Source organism: Rhinoderma darwinii, chromosome 5 (genome assembly GCF_050947455.1).
Source record: "Rhinoderma darwinii isolate aRhiDar2 chromosome 5, aRhiDar2.hap1, whole genome shotgun sequence".
Taxonomy (NCBI): Eukaryota; Metazoa; Chordata; class Amphibia; order Anura; family Rhinodermatidae; genus Rhinoderma; species Rhinoderma darwinii.
In genome coordinates this window covers 89,785,887-89,810,713 of record NC_134691.1, presented here as the reverse complement: position 1 = coordinate 89,810,713, position 24,827 = coordinate 89,785,887, and the positions used below count along the sequence as shown (strand labels likewise).

The 24,827-nt window shown below is 43.7% G+C and overlaps 1 protein-coding gene across 3 annotated transcripts in view; it reads left to right on the top strand.

Moving 5' to 3' along the window:
* The window catches only part of SNTG1 (syntrophin gamma 1), a 505,846-nt gene that overhangs the window by 386,727 nt on the left and 94,292 nt on the right, over positions 1–24,827 (top strand). For all 3 annotated transcript variants that reach the window (XM_075826260.1, XM_075826258.1, XM_075826259.1), the window contains 2 exons: positions 12,224–12,326; positions 14,306–14,388. In XM_075826260.1, coding sequence (XP_075682375.1) covers positions 12,224–12,326; positions 14,306–14,388 — 186 coding nt within the window. The remainder of the gene's footprint in view (positions 1–12,223; positions 12,327–14,305; positions 14,389–24,827) is intronic.

Below are 24,827 nucleotides of genomic sequence, written 5' to 3'. Positions count from 1 at the left end.
TAAAGACAGGAAATTTATAATCAAAGGACCTTCCTAAGACCTCATGCACATATTTTACATTTTGTAGCTGTAAGTGCTTCCAAGTGGCACATGTATTCTTCCCCAGAAGCAATGCTACTTGAGGAAAATAAGTCTGTAATACGGCATGTGGTGGCATGTGATGGAACATGTTGCATAGACATAGATTTCTATGGATAGTTGTACTACAGATTCATACATGGTTTCTTGGGATACGCAGCCGAACAGACACAGATGTTTACATATGGTTGTCAGGGAGCAGATCCCTAGCAATCAGTTTGACTGAAAGAAAATATATGGAAAACTCTTTTAGGCTAAGTTCACATCTGTATTCAGAGCCTCTTTTTTCAGATTCTGAAAACCACAATACATGTGAACAGAGCCTTAAACAACCTTCGGCTATCCAGTAAAAAAAAAAAGATAACATAAACAATGTATTGATGACTTCCACCTAGCCCGGCCATGTACTACTAAGTAACATAAATTTCATAGTTTATTGATATTTTTTTAACAAATTAATTCTGCTTAAGATTTCAGCAAATGCTGAGGCAGTAGCAAGTTTATTGCACATTTCCTTTATGAATATAGTTGGCAAATGCTTTGTTTAATGAGTTGCAGTACTATTACTATTGTCTGGATTTGCTTAGAGGACAGATCTGCAAATCACTTTTTATTGTCTTCTGCTTGGCTTTTAGTAATTAAAATGGCACTGACAGTTGATTCAGCTGTGATTTTAGGTGTCTCACAAACTGTTCTCCCAGATTATAGCGGGAGCTGCTATCCATCTGTGTATTCGCTCTGACAAATGTTTGCATTTTAAAAATAATATATATTCCCTGAGCCGCATTTATCATTTATATTTTTTTCTATTCAGATTTTTTTTGTATGAATAACCAATTAATGTGTAAAAGCATTCATTGCAAAATAACCTGTATATTGTCTAAAGAGGGCCTGTCACCTCACCTGACATGGCTGTTGTAGTAAATATTTGCATTCCCCATAAAATAACAGTTCTGAAGCATCTTTTTTAGAACTCTGCGTTGCATTGTTCCTCTGTTATTCCTCCTGGAAATGACTGAATGAATTAAAAACTAGGTGTTGTATTCTACTTGTAAATGGGGCATGTCCTTACACACTGACAAGACTGATTGGACAGTGTACAAACGTTTACTGAAACAAACAGGTCTAGAGAGCTGAAAAGTCATCATTCTCACGTGCAAATGGCACCAGTATTGTGCAGTTACTGAGCATTCAACCGCAAATTTCCCCAATTTTATGTAGTTTTTTTTTCCATGCCGCTTGAACAGGTGAAGCTAGTGCTTTCAAATTGTTTCACCTGTAGACACTGTGCACACAAAAACGCAGCCATTCCCAAAATTGCATGGTTTATCCATTCAATAATTGGCCACATGAGTGCACCATAGTTCAATCAATGAAAATTCATATTAAGCTACAATACTGTAGCCAATGATTATAACTTTGAACCTGATCTCGCCTATTCTATTTTTTAGATTTATTATTAGATGAGCAAAGATGTAAAACCTCAATTCCCCGACAAATGAATTTCCTATTATAAATCCCTAGTGCCCACATTTTATATAATGGAGGAAGAATTACTGATTGTATTTCATCATTTCAGCTTGAATTGTTTTATATGCTTGAAATATGGTGAAGCTAAGTTTTAGACATTCACTCATCTCTCTATGCTTGAACCTGATTTATTTTTAGAATACATCCATTGTCATTCACTGTTGCCATCTTCTTATTTGAAATGCATGGGCCAAAAGCAGTGATGGTATTTATTATTAGGCCCCTTCCACATTATAGGAAGTGATACCACTAGATTTGCACATGAGTTTATAGATGTAGGTAACCTGTATGGTGACTAATGAAATCCATAGGGCACCATGCTACAGAGCCAAAGGGATACCATGTGCTGTTTTATGGTGGCTCCATATGGCACCGTATTATAGAAGTAGTATTACTTAGAAACCATTCCTCTAGTGGAGAATACTGCCATCATATGGCAATGGGCATGCCACAAATAGTTTTCTGTCTGATTTTATATGACTCCGACAGAAAAAAACATTGTATGCCTCTGTGGGACATTGGAAATAAGGAAGTTACAGTAGAGGACCCATAGATTTCTTAAGGACATATGTTAAATAATATATGCTTTTTCTGTAAAATTAGAAAGCAATTGACATGACTAGATATAGTAGAACGTGGGTTAATAGTATGGCAGACACAGTCTGTAAATTTAATATAAAATGTAGAGATCTAATAAGATGTACAGTCTAAGTAATAATTGGGTTTTATTGGATTATGTGATAGTTTTAGTTATAGACTGTATAAAAGAGTAACCTTTGGGCAGCAGAGCTCCAATTACTAGAATATGACAACGTTATTTCTAACTTAGAATAAAACACCACTTTCTAGCATTGTCAGATCTGTCATTTAAAGCTGGACAGTTATGAAATACACATGCTGCTGTATGATGGCATTACAGTTACACTAGTTTGAATACATGTTGTTTAACCTTACAGTGACAGCTAAAGTTATGCATCATTCATCTGAATGAATGACTGTGTAGACAATCATCTAAAATATTATATATTATATGACTGCAATTATAATTAGTGGTAGAGGTATTAGTTTTAGAAAAAATATAGAAGTGTTTTTTTTTTATAGGTGTAGTGGTTGTTTATCCTTGATATTGTGGCAGCATAGGTAAGGGTCAGTTCACACTGAGTTTTTTTGCACTGATTTTGACACTTCAGAATCAGCACCCAACAGTTGTTTAAATTGCCCCCTATTGATTTCAATAGGAGGCAGAGGCGTTTTTTTTTCCAGGGTGGCCCTGGGCCGCTCGCGGAAAAAAAAGCAGCAAGTCCTTTGTTGCCGTGGTTCCTGCCTCTAACTTCCCATTGATAACAATGGGAGGCATAAAAACCTGCAGTGCTGATTTCTGAGCATTTTTTGCCCGCAGTCTTTGCATTAGCTTCAATAATAATAATAATAATAATCTTTATATAGCGCCAACATGTTCCGCAGCACTTTACAATTCAGGACGTACATTGTACAGACAATATCAGACATTACATATTGACAAAACAAATTTTCAATTCAAACAAGAGGAGTGAGGACCCTGCTCGCAAGAGCTTACAATCTATGAGGAAATAAAGGAGACACAAAATGTAAAAAGTGCTTGTTAAGTACAATGGTCCAGACATCTTTTATACATATGGGGTGGTACACATAAAGCTACATGAGCTGGTCACCAGCCAGTATCCGTGTATGATGGACATGAAGTGCATTAGGGTGCAAGGAGAGTGGGGGATACTGCTGAAAGAGGGGGGTCAAGTTCTGATGACTAATGTAAAAGGGGGGACAAGAAAATAGTCAGATTAGGGAATGTTAAAGGCCTGTCTAAAAATATGTGTTTTCAGGGCACATTTAAAACTGTGGATATTGGGAATTAATCTGATTGTCTGGGGTTGCGTATTCCAGAGGACTGGCGCAGCACGAGAAAAGTCTTGGAGACGGGAGTGGAAGGTTCGGATTATGGTGGATGTTAATCTAAGGTCGTTAGCAGAACATAGAGCACGAGTAGGGTTGTAGACAGAGATGAGGGAGGAGATGTAAGGAGGTGCAGAACTGCGGAGAGCTTTGTGGGTGAGAGTAATACCTTTTCATTTTAATTCTGAAGAGTATGGGCAACCAGTGTAGTGACTGGCACAGGATAGAGGGATTGGTGTAGCGGTTTGTCAGAAAGATGGGCCTGGCTGCTGAATTAAGGACAGATTGGAGAGGGGAGAGTTTAGTGAGGGTGTAATGGCAGGAAGGAGGTGAAGGGAAAGTGAGCCCTAATCTACCCACCGCCCTGTCCCAGCCTACTTGCAACGACCCGCCCTAGGCGACGGGGTACAACTGGGCGGCGGTCCCTACGCTGTCTAAGTGCACGGGAGAACAAACAGGGAACACGCAAGGGAAGGGGCAGTAGCCCACGGAACGCCGCAAGGAAACGGAGCGGTGAATGAGTTGTCAGGACCAGGATGAAGTGGAGTATACCCAAGTGAGCACGGAGGAGGAAGCAAGCTGGAGGCAAAGCAAAGCGGGTTAAGCAGAACAGCAGCAAGGCAGAAGCACGGCAGAAGCAGGCTGGAGCAAGCAGCAGTGGGGCCAGGAATCAGGAGAATTACAAGCACTGAGGAGGAAAACACAGCAGGTAATAAAGGACAGGGGGCGGAGCTAACTCCGACTGAGCAGGCCGCGATAGGCTCTCCCACTCCTGAGCCTGCCACCCTGGTTGGTGGGAGATGGTGTCAGTCGAACAGGTCTGGCCTCAGGTGTGGATTGATTAATCCCAGGAGTATACCTAGACGTAGTACCTGGCAGATCCCTAACAGTACTCCCCCTTTTATGAGGGGCCACCGGACCCTTACTAAGAGGACCCGGTTTAGTAGGGAAGAGAAGGTGGAACCTCCTGATCAATACCCCAGCGTGAACATCACGGGCAGGTACCCAAGTCCTCTCCTCCGGCCCGTACCCTCTCCAATGGACCAGGTACTGGAGGGAGCCCTGGACCATCCTACTGTCCATAATCTTGGCCACCTCGACTTCCACCCCCTCAGGGGTGAGAACGGGAACAGGAGGTTTCCTCGAGGGGGACCAGGACGGGGAGCAGCGTTTAAGGAGGGAGGCATGGAAGACGTCATGTATGCGAAAGGATGGGGGCAGCTCCAGACGGAAGGATACAGGGTTGAGGACTTCAATGATCTTATAAGGCCCAATAAATCGGGGAGCAAACTTCCTGGACGGGACCTTAAGGCGCAAGTTCCTGGACGACAACCAGACCAAATCCCAGACGACAAACCGGGGGTTAGCAGAACGTCTACTATCCGCCTGAATCTTTTGTGCGCTCTGGGACGCCTCTAGGTTCTTCTGAACCTGGGCCCAGACAGTGCACAGTTCCCGATGAACATCCTCTACCTCAGGATTATTGGAACAACCAGGGGAAACGGAGGAGAACCTTGGGTTAAACCCGAAATTACAGAAAAACGGGGAGACCCCTGACGAGTTACTGACCCGGTTATTCAGGGAAAATTCAGCAAGGGGAAGGAATGAGACCCAATCGAATTGACAGTCAGAGATGAAACACCTTAAATATTGTTCCAGGGACTGGTTAGTCCTCTCCGTTTGGCCATTAGTTTCGGGATGGAAGGCGGAGGAGAAGGACAGATCAATCTCCAACTTTTTACAAAAGGCTCTCCAAAATAAGGAAACAAATTGTACCCCTCTGTCAGAAACGATATTGACTGGGGCCCCATGGAGACGCAGGATGTGTTTCACAAACAAAGAAGCTAACGTCTTGGCGTTAGGTAGCTTCTTAAGGGGCACAAAGTGGCACATCTTGCTGAAGCGGTCTACTACCACCCACACCACCGACTTGCCCTGAGATGGAGGCAAATCGGTGATAAAATCCATGGAGATATGGGTCCAAGGTCTCTGGGGAATGGGCAAGGAACGTAGTAGGCCCGCAGGTCGGGACCTAGGGGTTTTGGACCTAGCGCAAACCTCACAAGCGGCGACGTAAGCCCTAACGTCTTTAGGCAACCCAGGCCACCAATAGTTTCTGGTAATGAGGTGTTTGGTGCCCAAGATGCCAGGATGACCAGATAGAGCGGAGTCATGGTTTTCCCTGAGTACCCTTAGCCGGTATTGCAGGGGAACAAACAGTTTGTCCCCAGGGACGTTCCCGGGAGCTGCACCCTGATGAGCCGCGATATCAGAAGCTAAATCAGAATCCGTGGCAGAAACGATTATACCAGGGGGTAAAATACAAGCAGGATCCTTCTCGGAAGGAGGATTGGCCATGAAACTACGTGACAGGGCATCAGCCTTAATATTCTTGGACCCAGCCCTATAGGTAACCAAGAAATTAAATCTGGTAAAGAATAGTGCCCACCGAGCTTGTCTAGGATTAAGCCTCCGGGCCGATTCTAGGAAAACCAGATTCTTGTGATCCGTAAGGACCGTTACCTGGTGCCTGGCCCCCTCCAGGAAGTGCCGCCACTCTTCAAAAGCCCATTTAATGGCTAGAAGTTTGCGGTTGCCAATATCATAGTTACTCTCCGTGGGCGAAAACTTCCTAGAGAAGTAAGCACAGGGGCGGAGATGGGTGAGGGAGCTGGTACCCTGGGACAAGACGGCCCCCACTCCCACCTCGGATGCGTCAACCTCCACAATAAATGGCTCCTCTTGGTTGGGCTGAATCAGCACGGGGGCCGAGATAAAGCACTTCTTGAGGGTCTCAAAGGCCTGGACGGCCTCAGGGGGCCAATGGAGGACGTCAGCACCCTTGCGAGTAAGGTCCGTAAGAGGCTTAGCGACGACCGTGAAGTTGGCAATAAATCTCCTGTAATAGTTGGCGAACCCTAAAAAACACTGTAACGCCTTAAGGGAGGCAGGTTGGACCCATTCCGCCACAGCCTGAACCTTGGCAGGGTCCATGCGGAATTCACGAGGAGTGAGGATTTGCCCTAAAAATGGTATCTCCTGTACCCCAAAGACACATTTTTCAGTCTTATCAAACAGATTATTCTCCCGAAGGACCTGGAGCACCTTCCTGACATGCTCCACGTGGGAGGACCAGTCCTTGGAAAACACCAGTATGTCATCAAGGTACACAACAAGAAAATTACCCAGGTAATCTCTCAGGATTTCATTAATAAAATTCTGGAAGACAGCAGGGGCATTACACAACCCAAAGGGCATGACCAGGTATTCGAAATGACCCTCGGGTGTGTTGAACGCAGTTTTCCACTCATCCCCCTCTTTGATGCGGATAAGGTTATATGCCCCCCGTAGATCAAACTTAGAAAACCATTGGGCTCCCTGAACCTGATTAAAAAGATCCGGAATCAAAGGAAGTGGGTACTGGTTCCTTACGGTGACCTTATTCAGGTTACGATAATCAATGCACGGCCTAAGACCACCATCCTTCTTCCCCACAAAGAAGAAGCCAGCACCTACAGGAGAAGTCGAGGGGCGAATGAAACCCTTGGCCAGGCATTCTTGGATATACACCCTCATAGCTTCACGTTCAGGACATGAAAGATTAAATATCCTACCCTTAGGAAGCTTGGCACCAGGCACCAAATCGATGGCGCAATCGTAATCTCTATGGGGGGGCAACACCTCGGAGGCCTCCTTAGAAAACACATCGGCGAAGTCCTGAACAAACTCAGGAAGCGTGTTTACCTCCTCCCGGGGAGAAATAGAGTTAACAGAAAGACATGACATCAGACATTCACTACCCCATTTGGTGAGATCCGCAGTATTCCAATCAAACGTGGGATTATGCAACTGCAACCAGGGAAGACCTAATACCAGATCAGACGATAATCCCTGCATCACCAGTACAGAGCACTGCTCCAAATGCATGGAGCCAACCAGGAGTTCAAAAACAGGAGTATGCTGAGTAAAATAACCATTAGCAAGGGGAGTTGAGTCGATACCTACTACAGGGATAGGATAAGGTAAATCAATAAAAGGCATTTTTAGAGACATAGCAAATTCCACAGACATGATATTAGAAGATGAGCCAGAATCCACGAAGGCACTGCCAGTGGCAGACCGGCCAGCAAACGAAACCTGAAAGGGAAGCAAAATCTTATTGCGTTTCACATTAACGGGAAATACCTGTGCGCCCAAGTGACCTCCCCGATGATCACTTAGGCGCGGAAGTTTTCCGGCTTTTTATTCTTGCGCCTGGGACAGGTGTTCAGAAGATGCTTGTCGTCCGCACAGTAGAAGCAGAGACCATTCATTCTGCGAAACTCCCTACGTTGTCGAGGGGACATGGAGGCCCCGAGTTGCATAGGTACCTCCGAGTCCTCCGTGGAGGGGCGAGGAGACGGGACCTCGGGGGGAATCGCAGAAAGGTCAGAGTGGAGCACATTGAAGCGTTCAAGCTGACGTTCCCTGAGACGTCGGTCAAGTCGTACTGCTAGGGCCATAACCTGGTCAAGGGAGTCAGAAGAGGGGTAACTAACCAGCAGATCCTTCAGGGCGTCAGATAATCCTAACCTAAACTGGCACCTTAGGGCCGGATCGTTCCACCGAGAATCTACGCACCACTTTCTAAAATCAGAACAGTACTCCTCAACCGGTCTCCTACCCTGACGTAAGGTCACCAGCTGACTCTCGGCTAAAGCAGTCCTGTCAGTCTCGTCGTAAATGAGTCCGAGGGCAGAGAAAAAGTGATCAACAGAGGAAAGTTCAGGGGCGTCAGGAACCAAGGAGAAGGCCCACTCTTGGGGCCCTTCCTGGAGTCGGGATATGATGATACCCACCCGCTGGTTCTCGGAACCTGAGGAGTGGGGTTTAAGGCCGAAATACAGTCTGCAACTCTCCCGGAAGGAGAGAAACGTCTTACGGTCCCCTGAGAACCGGTCAGGTAACTTGAGGTCGGGTTCTAGAGGTGAGGTGAGGGGAACTACTACGGCAGCGTCACCCTGGTTGACCCTCTGGGCCAGGGCCTGGACCTGTAGGGAGAGGCCCTGCATCTGCTGGGTCAGGGTCTCAAGGGGGTCCATGATAGCGTCAGCGTAGGGGAAATGGTAGACTAGGTAAGGGGCTTGTAATTATGTAATGGCAGGAAGGAGGTGAAGGGAAAGTGAGCCCTAATCTACCCACCGCCCTGTCCCTGCCTACTTGCAACGACCCGCCCTAGGCGACGGGGTACAACTGGGCGGCGGTCCCTACGCTGTCTAAGTGCACGGGAGAACAAACAGGGAACACGCAAGGGAAGGGGCAGTAGCCCACGGAACGCTGCAAGGAAACGGAGCGGTGAATGAGTTGTCAGGACCAGGATGTATACCCAAGTGAGCACGGAGGAGGAAGCAAGCCGGAGGCAAAGCAAAGCGGGTTAAGCAGAACAGCAGCAAGGCAGAAGCACGGCAGAAGCAGGCTGGAGCAAGCAGCAGTGGGGCCAGGAATCAGGAGAATTACAAGCACTGAGGAGGAGAACACAGCAGGTAATAAAGGACAGGTGTCGGAGCTAACTCCGACTGACCAGGCCGCGATAGGCTCTCCCACTCCTGAGCCTGCCACCCTGGTTGGTGGGAGATGGTGTCAGTCGAACAGGTCTGGCCTCAGGTGTGGATTGATTAATCCCAGGAGTATACCTAGACGTAGTACCTGGCAGATCCCTAACAGAGGGGAAGACCGACTAGTAATGAGTTACAGTCGTCAAGATGCGAGTAAATTTTGGCTGTTTCCACAGTAAGAAAAGGGCGGATTCTGGAGATGTTTTTCAGGTGAAAGTGACAGGAGCGTGAAAGTGATTGAATGTGAGGAGTAAAGGAAAGATCTGAGTCAAAAATAACCCTAAGACAGCGGGCGTGCTGCCTGGGAGTTATGATAATAACACACACTGAGATGGAGACATCAGGTTTAGGTAGGTTAGTAGATGGTGGGAATACAAGGAGCTCAGTTTAGAATGATTCAGTTTCAGATAGAGAGAGGACATGATGTTAGAGAGACAGACAATCACTGGTGTTTTGTATTAGAGCAGGGGTGATGTCATAGGAAGAGGCATATAATTGTCATCAGTCATCAAAAGTCATCAGCGCAGAGATAGTACTGGAAGCCAAATCTGCTGATGGTTTGTCCAATAGGTGCTGTGTAGAGAGAAAAGAGGAGCGGACCTAGGACTGATCCCTGAGGAACCCCGATAGCAATTGGTAGCAGAGAAGAAGTGGAACCAGCAAATGACACACTGAACGAGCAGTCAGAGAGATAGGAAGAAAACCAAGAGAAAGCAGTGCCTTTAAGGTCAATAGAGTGGAGCATGTTAAGTAGGAGTTTGTGGTCTACAGTGTCAAAGGCTGCAGAGAGATCCAGAAGAATCAGTAGAGAATATTTGCCTTTAGATTTAGCCACCAAGAGATCGTTTGGGACCTTAGTAATGCCATTTTCTGTGGAGTTTAGAGTGCGGAAACCAGATTGTAAGGGGTCAAGAATCGAGTTAGCAGAGAGATAGCGGATAAGGCGACAGTAGACCAAGCATTCCAGGAGTTTGAAGATGAAGGGGAGATTAGAGACAAGTCGGTAGTTAGCAGCGCTGGATGGGTCAAGAGTTGTTTTTTTCAGTAATGGGGTTATTACGGCATGTTTAAAAGAGGAGGGAAAGATTACAGAAGAAAAAGAGAGGTTAAATATTTTAGTCAGGTGACTAGTGACAGCTGGGGAGAGGAACTAGACGAGGTGTGTGGGGATATAGGATCACTGGGACAGGTAGTCGGACGAGAAGAAGAGAAGAGCCTAGAGACTTCTTCTTCTGTTATTGGGTTAAATGCTGAAAGTGAAGAAGAGGGATTGCGGGAGGGAAGGGGATCGATGTTACTAGGGGACTGGGAGACAATATCATGCCGGATGTTGCCAATTTTAACTTTAAAAAAAGTGGCCAAGTCTGCAGCACTGAGATTTGTGATTGGCGTCTGCACTTTGGGACTAAGGAGGGAATGAAAAGTATCATAGAGGTGTTTTGGATTATAAGATAGTGTGAAGATAAGACTGGTGAAATAGACTTGCTTGGCTCTGTGAAGGGCAGAGTTGTAAATTCTCAGCATAAATCCGTTTTTGACGGGTGGTTTGGAGTGTTATTGTAATGTTTAGCGGCCATATTGGGACCGGAGAGGGAAGAGATAGGTGACAATGTGTGGACTGCAGACTGTCTATGAGTTGCTGAGTGTTAATGGCATGTAGATTTGTGTATGTCTGATGGGTAGGCATATTCTTAGGTGGCAGAGCATTTGTGATAGTAAAGGAGAGAAGGTTGTGATCAGAGAGTGGGAGAGGAGAATTATTAAAGTCAGAAACTGAGCAGAGACTGAAAAAGACCAGGTCAAGTGAATGGCCGTCTTCATGAGTAGGAGAGTTAGTAAGTTGTGACAGACCTAGGGAGGAGGTTAAAGATAGAAACTGGGAGGCAGATGAGGAGATTGGGTTATCATTGGGGATGTTAAAGTCACCAATGATGGAAGTTGGGGTTTCAGATGATAGGAATTGTGGAGGCCAGGCAGCAAAATGATCCAGAAATTGAAGTGGTGGGTCCAGGGGGGGGGGGGTAGACAACTGAACTGCCACTCGGAGGGAGAATGCGCAAAACAGTTTGAGTGTGTAGACATCAAAAGAGGGAAATGTGAGTGAGGGGACAGTGGGAATGACCTGGAAAGTACAGTGTGGGGAAAGAAGTATATCTACTCCTCCACTGTGTCTGTTCTCTGTTATAGGGGCATAAGAGAAATGGAGACCACCATAAGATAGAGCAGCAGGGGAAGCCGTGTCAGACAGGTGCAGCTATTGTAGCTATGTTTCTGTAATAGCCAGGAGGTTGAGAGAGTTAAAAAGGAATAAGTCATGAATAAAAGCAGTGAATAAAAGTGAGTTTATGGACAGATTCTACGGTCGTGTGCATGGGGCCTCAGAGCTTTGTTTTTCTGAAATAATGGTTCAAATCCCCAGCATAGACATAGATTTAAAAGATAACATGCTGGATGTCTGCAGTCACCACTAGAGGGAGCTTAGAAGCTCATACTGTTATAGATTGAACTCAATAATAACACTGTATGCAATGAAACCTATTGTTGTACTGTAATAGGCAAGGTATAGACATAACAACCCTTTATCATTGCACACAGTCTTTCTTAGAACTCACGGGATAATTACATTGATGAAGGTTCATATTCGCTTTAAAGTTTTACAATAGACATCCATGGCAAATATACTACAAATGTTTTGTGTTATATTGTGTTATACAGCTTAAACGCATGATTCTTATCATGTTGTATATATATCAGCCCACATGAAAACAATACTTAAAATTATTCTGTTCAATGACAATTTTAGCATTTAGACACAGAGAATTCTACACATGTATTTAAATGAAAATTGATAATACCCAATTTCTAATATGATTATTTGAGAAATAACTTTTCTACAAATTATTCTGCCTTCTGGTGGATATATGAGAATTTTATTGAGTCTACATTGAACTTGATATTTAAATATAGCATTATCTATCTATCTATCTATCTATCTATCTATCTATCTATCTATCTATCTATCTATCTATCTATCTATCTATCTATCTATCATCTACCAATGTATCTCATATCTATCTATTCTTTCATTCTAGGTGCAAGTGTTACGGAATGCGGGAGAGGAGGTTACATTAACTGTTTCATTTTTAAAAAGGGCACCTGCTTTCCTCAAATTACCACTGAACGAAGATTGTACTTGTAAGTACTTCTAACATTCTCATCTATTAGGACAGTATATAAATACTTTGTAACCTTTCTCCAGGTGTAAATGTAGCTCCCATCTTGCTAAATTATGTGAAAAATCGCAGCACATTTGTCAGAGATAGTGAGCGGTTGACATGTGCAGTGAAAGGATGATATGAGGTGAGTCAGAAAATTACACGAGAAAGACATGAAGGAGGAAAATAAATAATAAAAGCAAGAGAAGACAGAGCACAGAGGTTTTACAATGAGAATACTAAATGTAAAAAACGTGTTCAATATGATAGAAAGAGATAACATTGTGAGAAATGACCTAGTGAAGGAGCTCAGCCATGTCACTAGGAGCTGCCTTTTATTTGAGTGTGCCTGTCACTTATTCTTTATAAAGGTGCAGTCACTCGTGGCGGATTTGCCTTGTATTTCTGCAGCGGAATAATATGCCGCGGGAAACGTTACAATGTGAACCTATGAGAAAAATTTCCGCACAAGAAATTGAGAAATGTGCGGATTATTTCTCCCAGTGGACATTGTACAATGTTCTGCAGCGTATTTTTACGCTGCAGAAATAAAAGGCAGATCCGCGAAGTGTGACTGCATCGCTCATAATTTAAATGGTTGCTCCAAATAGATATCCCTGTTTGTAAGCCAATAGATACCTAATCCCCACTAAAAGCTAGCTAGAGTGGAGAGCTTTTGCGAAGAGCAGGCTTGCTAGAACCATGCATTGCATGACCGCCCATGCATTTAATTTAAATAAGCTCCATTTAATACATTTCCGCTGATGCGTCTGTTACAGGGGAAATGGAACGCTGCTTAAAAACTGGACCTGATCATTGTGGCAGATGAGTCTTATACTACAGACCGTTATAAAATGGTGAAACCTCTCTTCCACCTCAACTTCAGATATTCCTATATATGTTACCCAAACCATGCCCCATGCCCCTTCTGTTTAAAAAAAAAAAAGAAATACAAATGTTTATTACGTGTTGTAAGCGTTTCCAAAATATCTCAGCTATAAGAAAAATATGACACATGATCATTATTATTGATTGGTATGTAGTGTACTCTAAAATGGTCAAAACAAACATTTTTTTTTTCAAGAAACATATCAGTCTATTGGTGTTTTGCAAAATAAAGGCTATTCAGATTGCTAAGAAACTGAAGATTTCATCCAAAGGTATCCACTACTGTTTTGAGAAAGAAGTGTTAAGTTAATGGAAACAGGATAGAAAAAAAGAAGCAAAAGGCCCAGGTGCACAACAGGATAAATACAAATGTTTCACAGGTTCTGAGTTCCTTACATAGTCAATGTATTGAGATTAATTTCTGATAATTGTTTTTATTGATATATAGATAGATAGATAGATAGATAGATAGATAGATAGATAGATAGATAGATAGATAGATAGATAGATAGATAGATAGATAGATAGATAGATAGATAGATAGATAGAGGTGAAAAAAGAGGGTACTTTTATTGTCCCATAAACAGTGGCTACTGTTTATGGGACAATAAAAGTACCCTCATTTTTCACCTCTACCTGAACGGAGTGCTGCCTATTTTTTGTCTTATATACCATTGGGATTGTGGTCTTATCCCGTTGGCTTGCACCCACAGCATACCGGTGCGGCTGGATCCATTTGTTTTTCTAGATAGATAGATAGATAGATAGATAGATAGATAGATAGATAGATAGATAGATAGATAGATAGATAGATAGATAGATAGATAGATGATTCTTTCAGAATAAAAAAGCAACTATTCAGATATTAAAGTTTTTTATTTTACTAAAGCTGTTAAATAATATGGTTACCATGATCACAGCTTTATTTTTCATTTGCACTAGTTTGCATTCATATCCTGTGTGAGAATAATTTTTGGGGTGCAAGTATCTAATCACCACGCTTCTTACTCCAAATTTTAAATGTATAAATTATTTTGCTAAATTTTACCACAGTCCATATTCTTTTAATAGGTGCACCTAGTGACCAAAGCAGTGGCACATCATCTCCCTTGTGTGACAGTGGTTTGCATCTAAACTATCATCCCAACAACACGGTATGATGTGTGTCATACTACTTATTTGTATGTGTTGGTTTTAACAGATGTTATGACTAAAAGGCTAGGTTCACACTGAGTTCTTTCCATTTGGAATTTTGAGGCAGATTTTGCTCTGCCTGCACACCGATTTTTGCGGCGTTTTTTGCACCATTTTTTACCCACCGCCATTGACCGCCGCGGGAAAAAAAACGCAGCGAAATACGCTTTATCTGCCTCCCATTGATATCAATGGGAGGTGAGAGAGGTAAACACCAGAAGATAGGGCTTGTCCCTTCTTTTTCCCGCGAGACGTTTTTTCCACTCACGGGAAAAAAATGCCTCTGCCTCCCATTGAAATCAATGGGAGGCATTTTCGGCCGTTTTTTGACAAGTTTTCCGACGCGGTTTCCATGTAAAAAAACTCTGTGTGAACTGACCCTTAGTTCTTCTATTGAATTATTTTTTAGATCTATTCTATAGCTTATAATGCTTTTGTATACTATTTATTTTTTGTCTTTACTGTTATCATAGCATTATTTAATTATGTTGTTTTTTTAACTGTAATATATGTAATTCTAGAATGCGCTAACATGTGTCTACATGACATTGCATTGTAGACTGCTGGACATCATGGGTTTTATTTGTGGCTGGGGCCCATCACCATAAATGGCGTGGCCTCACTGGAGGATCCTGCTGTCCTCTGGTTGGCCAGTCATAAGTTGTTATTTATGATCCACAGTACTAGATTCAGATAGCAATCGCTTACCACACTCTCTATCCCCAGCTAGATCTACTGAAAAAAGAGACTTTGGTCTATCTGTATTTTCTCCCTTTATTCCGTTCCTAGTCTGTTACCTCTGTTTCCTATACAGCCTGCTTACTTTACATTGTTTACAATGTACACACACTCCAGTCCTTCGCACACCACAGGAGTAACATACAACCCTCGCAGATACTTAAATATATAGAAATACTTTACTCATAACGTAGAAGTGACAAAATAATATACATTACATCAAGATACAATACATTACATAGAGAACACAATGACACACAGCCACCTGCTTTTCATACCTTCCCTGGGTACTTTGCACATGTGGCCAGTAATGTATATGTATATATAATATATATCCATATCCCAACACTATACGGTCTCCGTGAACTACACTTATAACCAAAACCTCATCCACAGAATATATTCCTAGAATATCTATATGTACACATATAAAGTCTACTGTAATGGTATTATACTTATATTTATATACATACACAGAAAGCACACATATAATATAACTTAGCCTGTTCCTGATGTAAGTGCTGTTCGTCCAGGCGTGGCAGGAAAAGAGAAAGAGACCCAGAGCTTCACATGGCCTAAGGCCTGATTCACACGAGAGCAGTTTTTCACGTCCGAGGTGCATCCGTGCTCAGCGCTGTGGGACGCGATGTCACGCATCCCCCATAGTTGAGAGTCTATGGAGGGATGCGTGAAGCGTGAAAAAATAGGACATGTCCTATTTTCCCACGGACCCTTCACGCGGTCCATTGAAACAACGGCTGTGTGAACGGCCACAATGAATTACATAGGTCCGTGGGACTGCCGCTGTTTCAACGGCCGTCCCACGGACGTTTAACACATTTGTGTGAATCAGGCCTAAATTTTCCTATCTCTAAGTTGACTCCGCCAATTCAATTCACTCCGCCATAAGGCCACCCATATACCTTCCAATGTGAATCTGTACAGTATAGGTAAATCTATTCCCCCGTATGCCCAGCTGCCTTCACATCTAGTTTATACTGGCTCCTTCTTGTATTAAGGACCATTGAAATGCTAATAAAGCAGTAGATAAGAATCTATGACCAAATGGCCCATGGGCATACTGACACCTCAATGGGTGAACATCACTGAATAATATCAGTATATACTATCTCCGTTTACATCACATAAATTTTTATTTCATCACATAAATACTTTAAGTTCAATTTCACAAAGAGAAAAAAAACCTTAGGATTATAAGATTATTATCAGTATTATTTAGTTAAACATAACAAATGGCCATATTAAGGGGGTTGTCAGATGACAGAAAATGTTCCTAATTGGTTAGGAAATGTAAAATGGTAACACTTACTAATATGCTTTCACTTTCGAATATGCAAGAATGTCCAGATTTCCCTGTCCTGCAATATGTTCCTGGAAGTGCAGCTTCTGCCCTTAGCTGTGACATGTCGACACAGCCTCAGGATTCAAATAGCTCCCCCTTCCCTCTCTGTGTGTCAGTGACATGATGCAGGGGCTGGCTGCCCGGCTCAGTTCATTAGATAAGCAAGCCCCTTCTCTTTCATGGCTAAAACACAGTAGGTTTATGTCCAGTGTATTAGCTGTGACAGAGAAGGAAATAGCTTATCTAATGAACTGATCCAGGCAGCCAGCCCCTTCATCGTGTCACTGACACACAGAGGGGGAGGGCTCCCTGTATCCTGAGCCTGTGTCAGTAAGTCACAGCTAAGGGGAGAAGCCCCACTTCCAGGACCACATCACAGGACAGGGAAATCTGAATTTTCTTGCAGTTTCGAAAGTAAAAGTATATTAGTAAGTGTTTCTATTTTACATTTCCTAACCGTTTAGGAACATTTTCTGTCATCGGACAACACCTTTTATAGCTATGTTTCTCTCTCACGCTCCCTAAATTGAAATTATTAAAAGACTGTAGAGAAGCAGTTTGTTTTGCCAGCTTCAAAGGTGCATGTGAGTATTTTACAATGCATTCGGAAAGTCTTCAGACTCTTTCAATTTTTTCACATTTTGTGATATTAAGGAGTTGTGCTAAAATAAAAAAATTCACGTTTTTCCCCATCATTCTTCACTCAATACCCCATAATCACAGAGTGAAAATAGAATGTTAGTGATCTTTGATAATTTATTTAAAAGGAAAAACTAAAATATTGCATTGACATAAGTATTCAGCCCCTTTACTCAGTACTTAGTTGAAGCATCTTTGACATCGATAACCGCCTCCAGTCTTCTTGGGTATGATGCCACAAGGTTTGCACACCTGTATTTGGGATTTTATGCAATTCTTCGCTGCAGAACCTCTCAAGCTCTGTCAGCTTGGATGGGGACCGTCAGTAAAGAGCCATTTTCAGGTCTCTCCAGAGATGTTTGATTGGGTTTAAGTCAGGGCTCTCGCTTAGCCACAGAGTTGTCCCTAAGCCGCTCCTGTGTTGTCTTGGCTGTGTGCTTAGAGTCATTGTCTCATTGGGAGGTTAACCTTCAGCCTAGTCTGAGGTCCAGAGCACTCTGGATCAGGTTTTAATTAAGAATATCTCTGTACTTTGCTCTATTCATCTTTCTCTCTACCCTGATCAGTTTCCCAGTCCCAGATTCGGAAAAACACTCCCACAGCATGATGCTGCCACCACAATGCTTCACTGTAGGGATTGTATTGGGCAGGTTATAAGAATTGACTGGTTTCCTCCAGACATGATGCTTAGAATTGAGGCCAAAAAGTTCATTCTTGGTTTCAACAGACCACAGAATCTTGTTTCTCACAGTCTGAGAGTCCTTTGGGTGATTTTTTGCAAATTCCAGACAAGTTTTCATGTGTCTTTTACTGAGGAGATTCTTCTTTCGGGACACTCTGCTATAAAGCCAAAATTGTAGTACTGCAGTGATGGTTGACCTTATGGAAGTTTCACCCATCTGCACACAGGATCTTTGGAGCTCAGCCAGAGTGACCATTGGGTTCTTGGTCACCTCTCTTACAAAGGCCCTTCTCCCCTAATTACTTAGTTTGGTGGGACGACTAGCTCTAGGAGGAGTCCTGGTTGTACCAAACGTCTTCCTTTTAAGAATTATGGCCCCCACACAATCCTGTCTTTAAACTCTACAGGCAGTTATTTCCTGCTCATGGCTTGGTTTTTGCTCTGATATGCATTGTCAGCTGTGAGACCTTATATGGACAGGGGTGTGTCTTTCCAAAGCATGTACAATCAAATGAATTGACCACAGGTGGACTTCAAACAAGATGTAGAAACATTTCAAAGATGATCTAGAGAAATTGGAGGCCCCAGAGCTAAATTTCAAGTGTCAAAGCAAAGGGTCTAAATACTTATGTCCATGCGAAATTTGAGTTTTTCAATTTTTAATAAATTAGCAAAAAATGTCTAAGATTCTGTTTTTACGTTGTCATTATGGGGTATGGAGTGAAGAATGATGGGGGAAATGTGATTTTTATTTTATTTTAGCACAAGGCCTCAACATAACAAAATGTGAAAAAAGTGAAAGGGTCAGAAGACTTTCCGAATGCACTGTATGTGGTGATACTAATCAAAACAAGCACAAAGGTCACTGTGACTATGAGAGTAGCATACCAAAGATTTACAGGCATTGAGAGGGAAGAGTAGATGAGAAGAGAGCACATTGTTTCATACAGGTCTGGGGAGTAGGTCCAAGCAGGTCTATAAATACAGGTGGTGCAGAGACATCATTCTCACCCAGGCCTTGGTGCAATTGGGGGCCCAATGGTCTCTCTGCACCATAGGTGGATACCAGTTATATACATGACCAATAATAGGTGAGGGGCCCAGTTAAAGAATTTGCATTGGGACCATGTAACTTCAAATTACACCTCTGGGTTCAAACTTAGAGTAGGAAGAACTGCTTTGGAGCCCAAACTATGTGCTTTTTTTGCATTTTTTTAACATGTTGCTAACAGCATCGAGCTTCAGGGCAACGATAGGAGACCACTAGTAGTGGTCTCCGATCATGTTTAACCCCTCAGATGCGACGCTCAATAGCGAGCGCTGCATCTGAGTGGTTTTAGAGGGAGAGGGCTCCCTCTCTCAACCCACCGGCATCATTGCGGGGTGCAGATGGTTTCTATGGCCGCCTGGGGGCTTAACAAAGGCCCCCAGGTCTGCCTTCAGTAAATGCATGTTAGGCCATGCCAGAGGCATGGCCTAACAGATGCCTACCTGTTCTACACTGACAGGCATAATACACTGCAATACAGAAGTATTGCAGTGTATTATAAAAGCGATCAAAAGATCGCACAGTGAAGTCTCCTATTGAGACTAAAAAAAGTTTTAAAAAGTTTAATAAAGTTTGTAATATATAAATAGAAGTCCCAAGTAACAAAAAAAATAAAAACCCACTTTTCCCCTTACAAAATGCTTTATTATGAAAAAAAGTGAAAAGTTTCTCATATTTGGCGTCCATTATGACCCCAACTATAAAACGATTGCATTATTTAACCCGCACGGTGAACGCTGTAAAAAAAACAATTTCAGAATTGCTGTTTTCTGTTCATCCTGCCTTAAAAAAATGGATAAAAAGTGTTCAAAAAGTTGCATGTTCTCCAAAATGGAAAAGTCGTCCCGCAAAAGAAAGTCCTCATACAGCTACATCGTTGGAAAAATAAAAAAGTTATGGCTCTTAAAATATGGCGACACAAAAACGAATAATTTTGAAAAAAAAGTGTTTTTACTGGGCAAAAGTAGTAAAACATAAAAAAATATATAAATTTGGTATTGCTGCAATCGTAACAACCCGCTGAATAAAGTTATTATGTTATTTATACCACACGGTAAACAGCGGAAATTTAAGACACAAAATAGAGGCGACATTTCTGTATTTTTTCCTATTACCCCAGCAAAAAAGTTAATAAAAGTTAATCAATAAATTATAAGTACCCCAAAATGGTGTTATTACAAAATGCAACTTGTCCCGCAAAAAAACAAGTCCTTATACAGCTGTGTGGATGCAAAAATAAAAGTTATAGCTCTTTGAATGCGACGTTTGAAAAACGTAAAAAATTGCTTGGTCACTAAGGTTTAAAATGCCTTTGGTATTAGGGGTTAAGATTTTGTAATTCTGTTATTATGTGATTTTCAAGCCAACTTTAGTTCCTATATTTAAGTTTAGTTATTTGGTAATAGCATTGGTAGTGCAGTACAGGCAACAGCAGCAATAGTAATAATACAAGTTTTAATAATATAATCTGCTAAAAATAAAAAGGTAACGGTCACAGTCTTAGAATGATATTATTGCTTTATTATATTTGTATTTGTTTTTAGTGCATAATAAAGTTTAGACATCTATGTTTTGTGGAGAAACTCAATGCTCCATTTTTTATTTTTTTAAATGTCAACACTTACGGCTCAAATATTTCTTATTTGTTTTGTCAGTGTATAATGAACATCCTTGACTCGTGAGCAGCATAGCCTTGCCGCAATAGTGCTATCATAGAGACATGAAAAAATATTTTGAAAACGACTGCTTTCTCTCCTCTTAAAATATGATACTAATAAGCTAGTTTTCTGCCTAATACATAGATACAGCGGCAATTGTTTATTTATACATTATTTATGAGCAGTTACTACTAATACTAATACAAGCATTAATGATATGTGCTGCTTTAGTCAAGGTACAGAAGGATTATCCATTGATTTACCAGGAGCAGTAGAATTAATGGGCATCCAGCCTGCCATGTCAAAGACTGAAATAAAATTGTGTGTCACTTTTCGGTAATACAGGATGCCTCGGCCTGAGTAAGGCCCCTATGACTTTCCTGTGCTATTGCCTGCTACGTAATACCTTAGGGGTGCTCTGACAGATGATTGAGCACACTATAATGCACCGGCAGGGGCAGACTGACTATTTAGGTATCCAAGCAGTGTCCAAGAACTAATGGCCAGAACATGTAGTACTTATGACAGAATGCAGGGCAAAGTTCAATTCTGACTAAATGCAATGCAATAACTTAGCTCAAGTGTGTCATAACTATAGTGGATGTTTTAGTGGTTTTCTGGAAACAGATGAGCGCATTTTGCTACGCTGTTTCCAAAACTTGGAAGCTATGGAAACAGTATAGCTCGCTGTGCAGCGCTGTTTCTGTAACTCCCTATCACTATAATGGGTGTTCCAGAAACAGCATAGCAAAATGCGCTCAGCTGTAAACCCGGCCACCTCGTAACTCAGTGACCGGCACCCAGCGACATCAGGTAGGACGGAGGTCAGTGCACCCCATTCTAGAAATACAGTAGGTGTTAGTCTCAGAGGCGGGACCCACATCTATCGGACATTTATCGCATACCCTGTGGATATACCATAAATGTCCGAGATAGAAATACCCCTTTGAATAGCGTCTGCTGGTATTTTTTATGCATACATTGAACAGTACCTTATGTACACTTGAGTATTAGCCAAAATTGATAAATTTTGCATTTGGAATGTTCCTTGTGTATCAAGTCATGAATTGTATACTCACACTTCCTTCTACACTATATGCAAAATCTGCTTAATGGCATTTAGGAATGGACTGTCAACAAAATAAAACTTGATGTCAGCTTCTTTCAAAAGAATATTTTATGGTTTATTACTGAGTAATAAATGTTCCCCCAGACCTACTGAATACCAGGACAACATTGCCCACAGCACACAGGATAGTCCATGTACTCTGCTGCTCAGGGGCATAACTAGGAAAGACTGGGCCCCATAGCAAACTTTTGACTGGGGCCCCCCTCCCCTGGGTGTCACACAACCCCCCCTTGTAGATAGTGCCTTTTTTACAGCCCCCCGTGTAGATAGCGCCATACAGCCCCCCCTGTAGATAGCGCCATACAGCCCCCTCTGTAGGTAGCGCCATACATCCCCCTGTAGATAACAACATACAGCCCCCTGTAGATAGCGACATACAGCCCCCCTGTAGATAGAGCCATACAGCCCCCTCTGTAGATAGCGCCATACAGCCCCCCCCTGTAGATAGCGCCATACAGCCCCCTGTAGATAACACCATACAGCCCCCCTGTAGATAGCGCCATACAGTCTCCTCTGTAGATAATGCCATACAGCCCCCCTGTAGATAACGCCATACAGTCCCCCCTGTAGATAACGCCATACAGCCCCCTCTGTAGATAGCGCCATACAGTCCCCTCCTGTAGATAATGCCATACAGCCCCCTCTGTAGATAGCGCCATACATCCCCCCTGTAGATAACGACATACAGTCCCACCTGTAGATAACGCCATACAGCCCCCTCTGCAGATATCTACAGAAGGGGGTGTATGGCGCTATCTACAGAGGGGGCTGTATGGCGTTAACTACAGTGGGGGCTGTATGGCGTTATCTAAAGGGGGGAATGTATGGCGTTATCTACGGGGGGGGATGTATGGCGTTATCTACAGAGGGGGCTGTATGGCGCTATCTACAGGGGGAGGGCTGTATGGCGTTATCTACAGGGGGGACTGTATGGCTTTATCTACGGGAGGGATGTATGGCGTTATCTATGGGAGGGCTGTATAGCGCTATCTACAGAGGGGGCTGTATGGCGCTATCTACAGAGGGGGCTGTATGGCGTTCTCTACAGTGGGGGCTGTATGGCGCTATCTACAGGGGGGCTGTATGGCGTTATCTACAGGGGGGGCTGTATGGCGCTATCTACAGGGGGGGCTGTATGGCGCTATCTACAGAGGGGGCTGTATGGCGCTATCTACAGAGGGGGCTGTATGGCGCTATCTACAGAGGGGGCTGTATGGCATTCCCTACAGGGGGGCTGTATGGCGCTATCTACAGGGGGGGGGGCTGTATGGCGTTATCTACAGGGGGAACTGTATGGCGTTATCTACAGGGGGGCTGTATGGCGTTCCCTACAGGGGGGGCTGTATGGCGCTATCTACAGAGGGGGCTGTATGGCATTCCCTACAGGGGGGCTGTATGGCGCTATCTACAGGGGGGGGGCTGTATGGCGTTATCTACAGGGGGAACTGTATGACGTTCCCTACAGGGGGGGCTGTATGGCGCTATCTACAGAGGGGGCTGTATGGCATTCCCTACAGGGGGGGCTGTATGGCGCTATCTACAGGGGGGGCTGTATGGCGTTATCTACAGGGGTAACTGTATGGCGTTATCTACAGAGGGGGCTGTATGGTGCTAACGCCATTCAGCCCCCACTGTAGAGAACACCATACAGACCCCCCCTGTAGGGAACGCCATACAGCCCAGCCCCCTGGAGGGAACGCCATACAGCCCCCCTGTAGGGAACGCCATACAGCCCCCTGTAGATAACGCCATACAGCCCCCCCTGTAGGGAACGCTATACAGCCCCCCTGTAGGGAACGTCATACAGCCCCCCCTGTAGGGAACGCCATACAGCCCCCCTGTAGGGAACACCATACAGCCCCCCCTGTAGGGAACGCCATACAGCCCCCCCTGTAGGGAACGCCATACAGCCCCCCCTGTAGGGAACACCATACAGCCACCCCCTGTAGGGAACGCCATACAGCGTCCCCAAACCCCCAAAAAATCTGACCTACAGTGTGTCCTACAAAAGACATGTATCCCCTATCCACAGGATAGGGGATACATGTGTGATCGCTGGCAGCGATAGGGAGAACGGGGGACTTAAAGTCCCCTGAACTTCTCCATGACTAACCTCTGACTTCTGGCGTCTGCGCAGCTCAATAAAAATGAAAGGAGCGCTGGTCACGCATGCGCACAAGCGCGACCGGCGCTCCATTCATTTCTACGGAGCTGCCGACACAGACCCCGGAAGTCCGAGGTTTGTGATGGAGAACTTCAGGGGACTTTCAGTCCCCTGTTCTCCCTATCAATGTCAGCGATCACACATGTATACCCTATCCTGTGGATAGGGGATACATGTCTTTTGTTTAATGGCAGAGCGGGGAGATACCTCCCTGCTCTGCCGTAGTGTTCAGTGGCGTCCCGCTGTAGCAGCCATAGCGGCAGCTAGTGGAGCCTCCGGTCATGGTGGGGGCCCGTGCCGGTGGGCGACATGGGCCCCCTCATGCCGCGGGCCCCGGAGCAGCCGCTATGGCTGCTACGGCGGTAGTTATGCCACTGCTGCTTCTTTTCATCATTATGATGCAGAAGGAGATGAAATTCTTTAGATAAGACAACTTTTTATCAAGACGGCAATGCTCCAGCTGTGGTGTTAAAGTACCCACTGTAATGAATATGTTTTTTTTCTTCTATAGCTCATTTATGCCAAGAATAAATGAATAATACATACTGAGATACTATCCAGCATGCCCCTGTTGTATTCAGCTGTTATTTTGGGGAGTATGGTCAGGCAGTCTTCATGATTTTACACATTTTTATGCACCTCGTTCCATCAACAAGCTACTTTGGTACACAGTCCTGCCTCTGCATTTCTCTTTCAAATGTTCAGAAATCTCCTAAGTCCCAAAAATACACAAAATAGACGACAAGGACGAGGAGGGGGCGTAAAGGCGGTGCAGCTGCAGTTTTTCTTTCTTTGTCTGTGAGATCGCATACTGTGAAAGTGAAGGGAAAAGAAGTTGGGAGATATCTAATTGGCTCAGATCACTAGCACCACCCCAGGAAGGTCCAGTCCAGTAGACATGCAGTCCCCCCCCAAAAAAAAGGTTAGGCACATAATTTCTGGCTTCTCTAGATTTAATATACTACTACAATTGTCTAA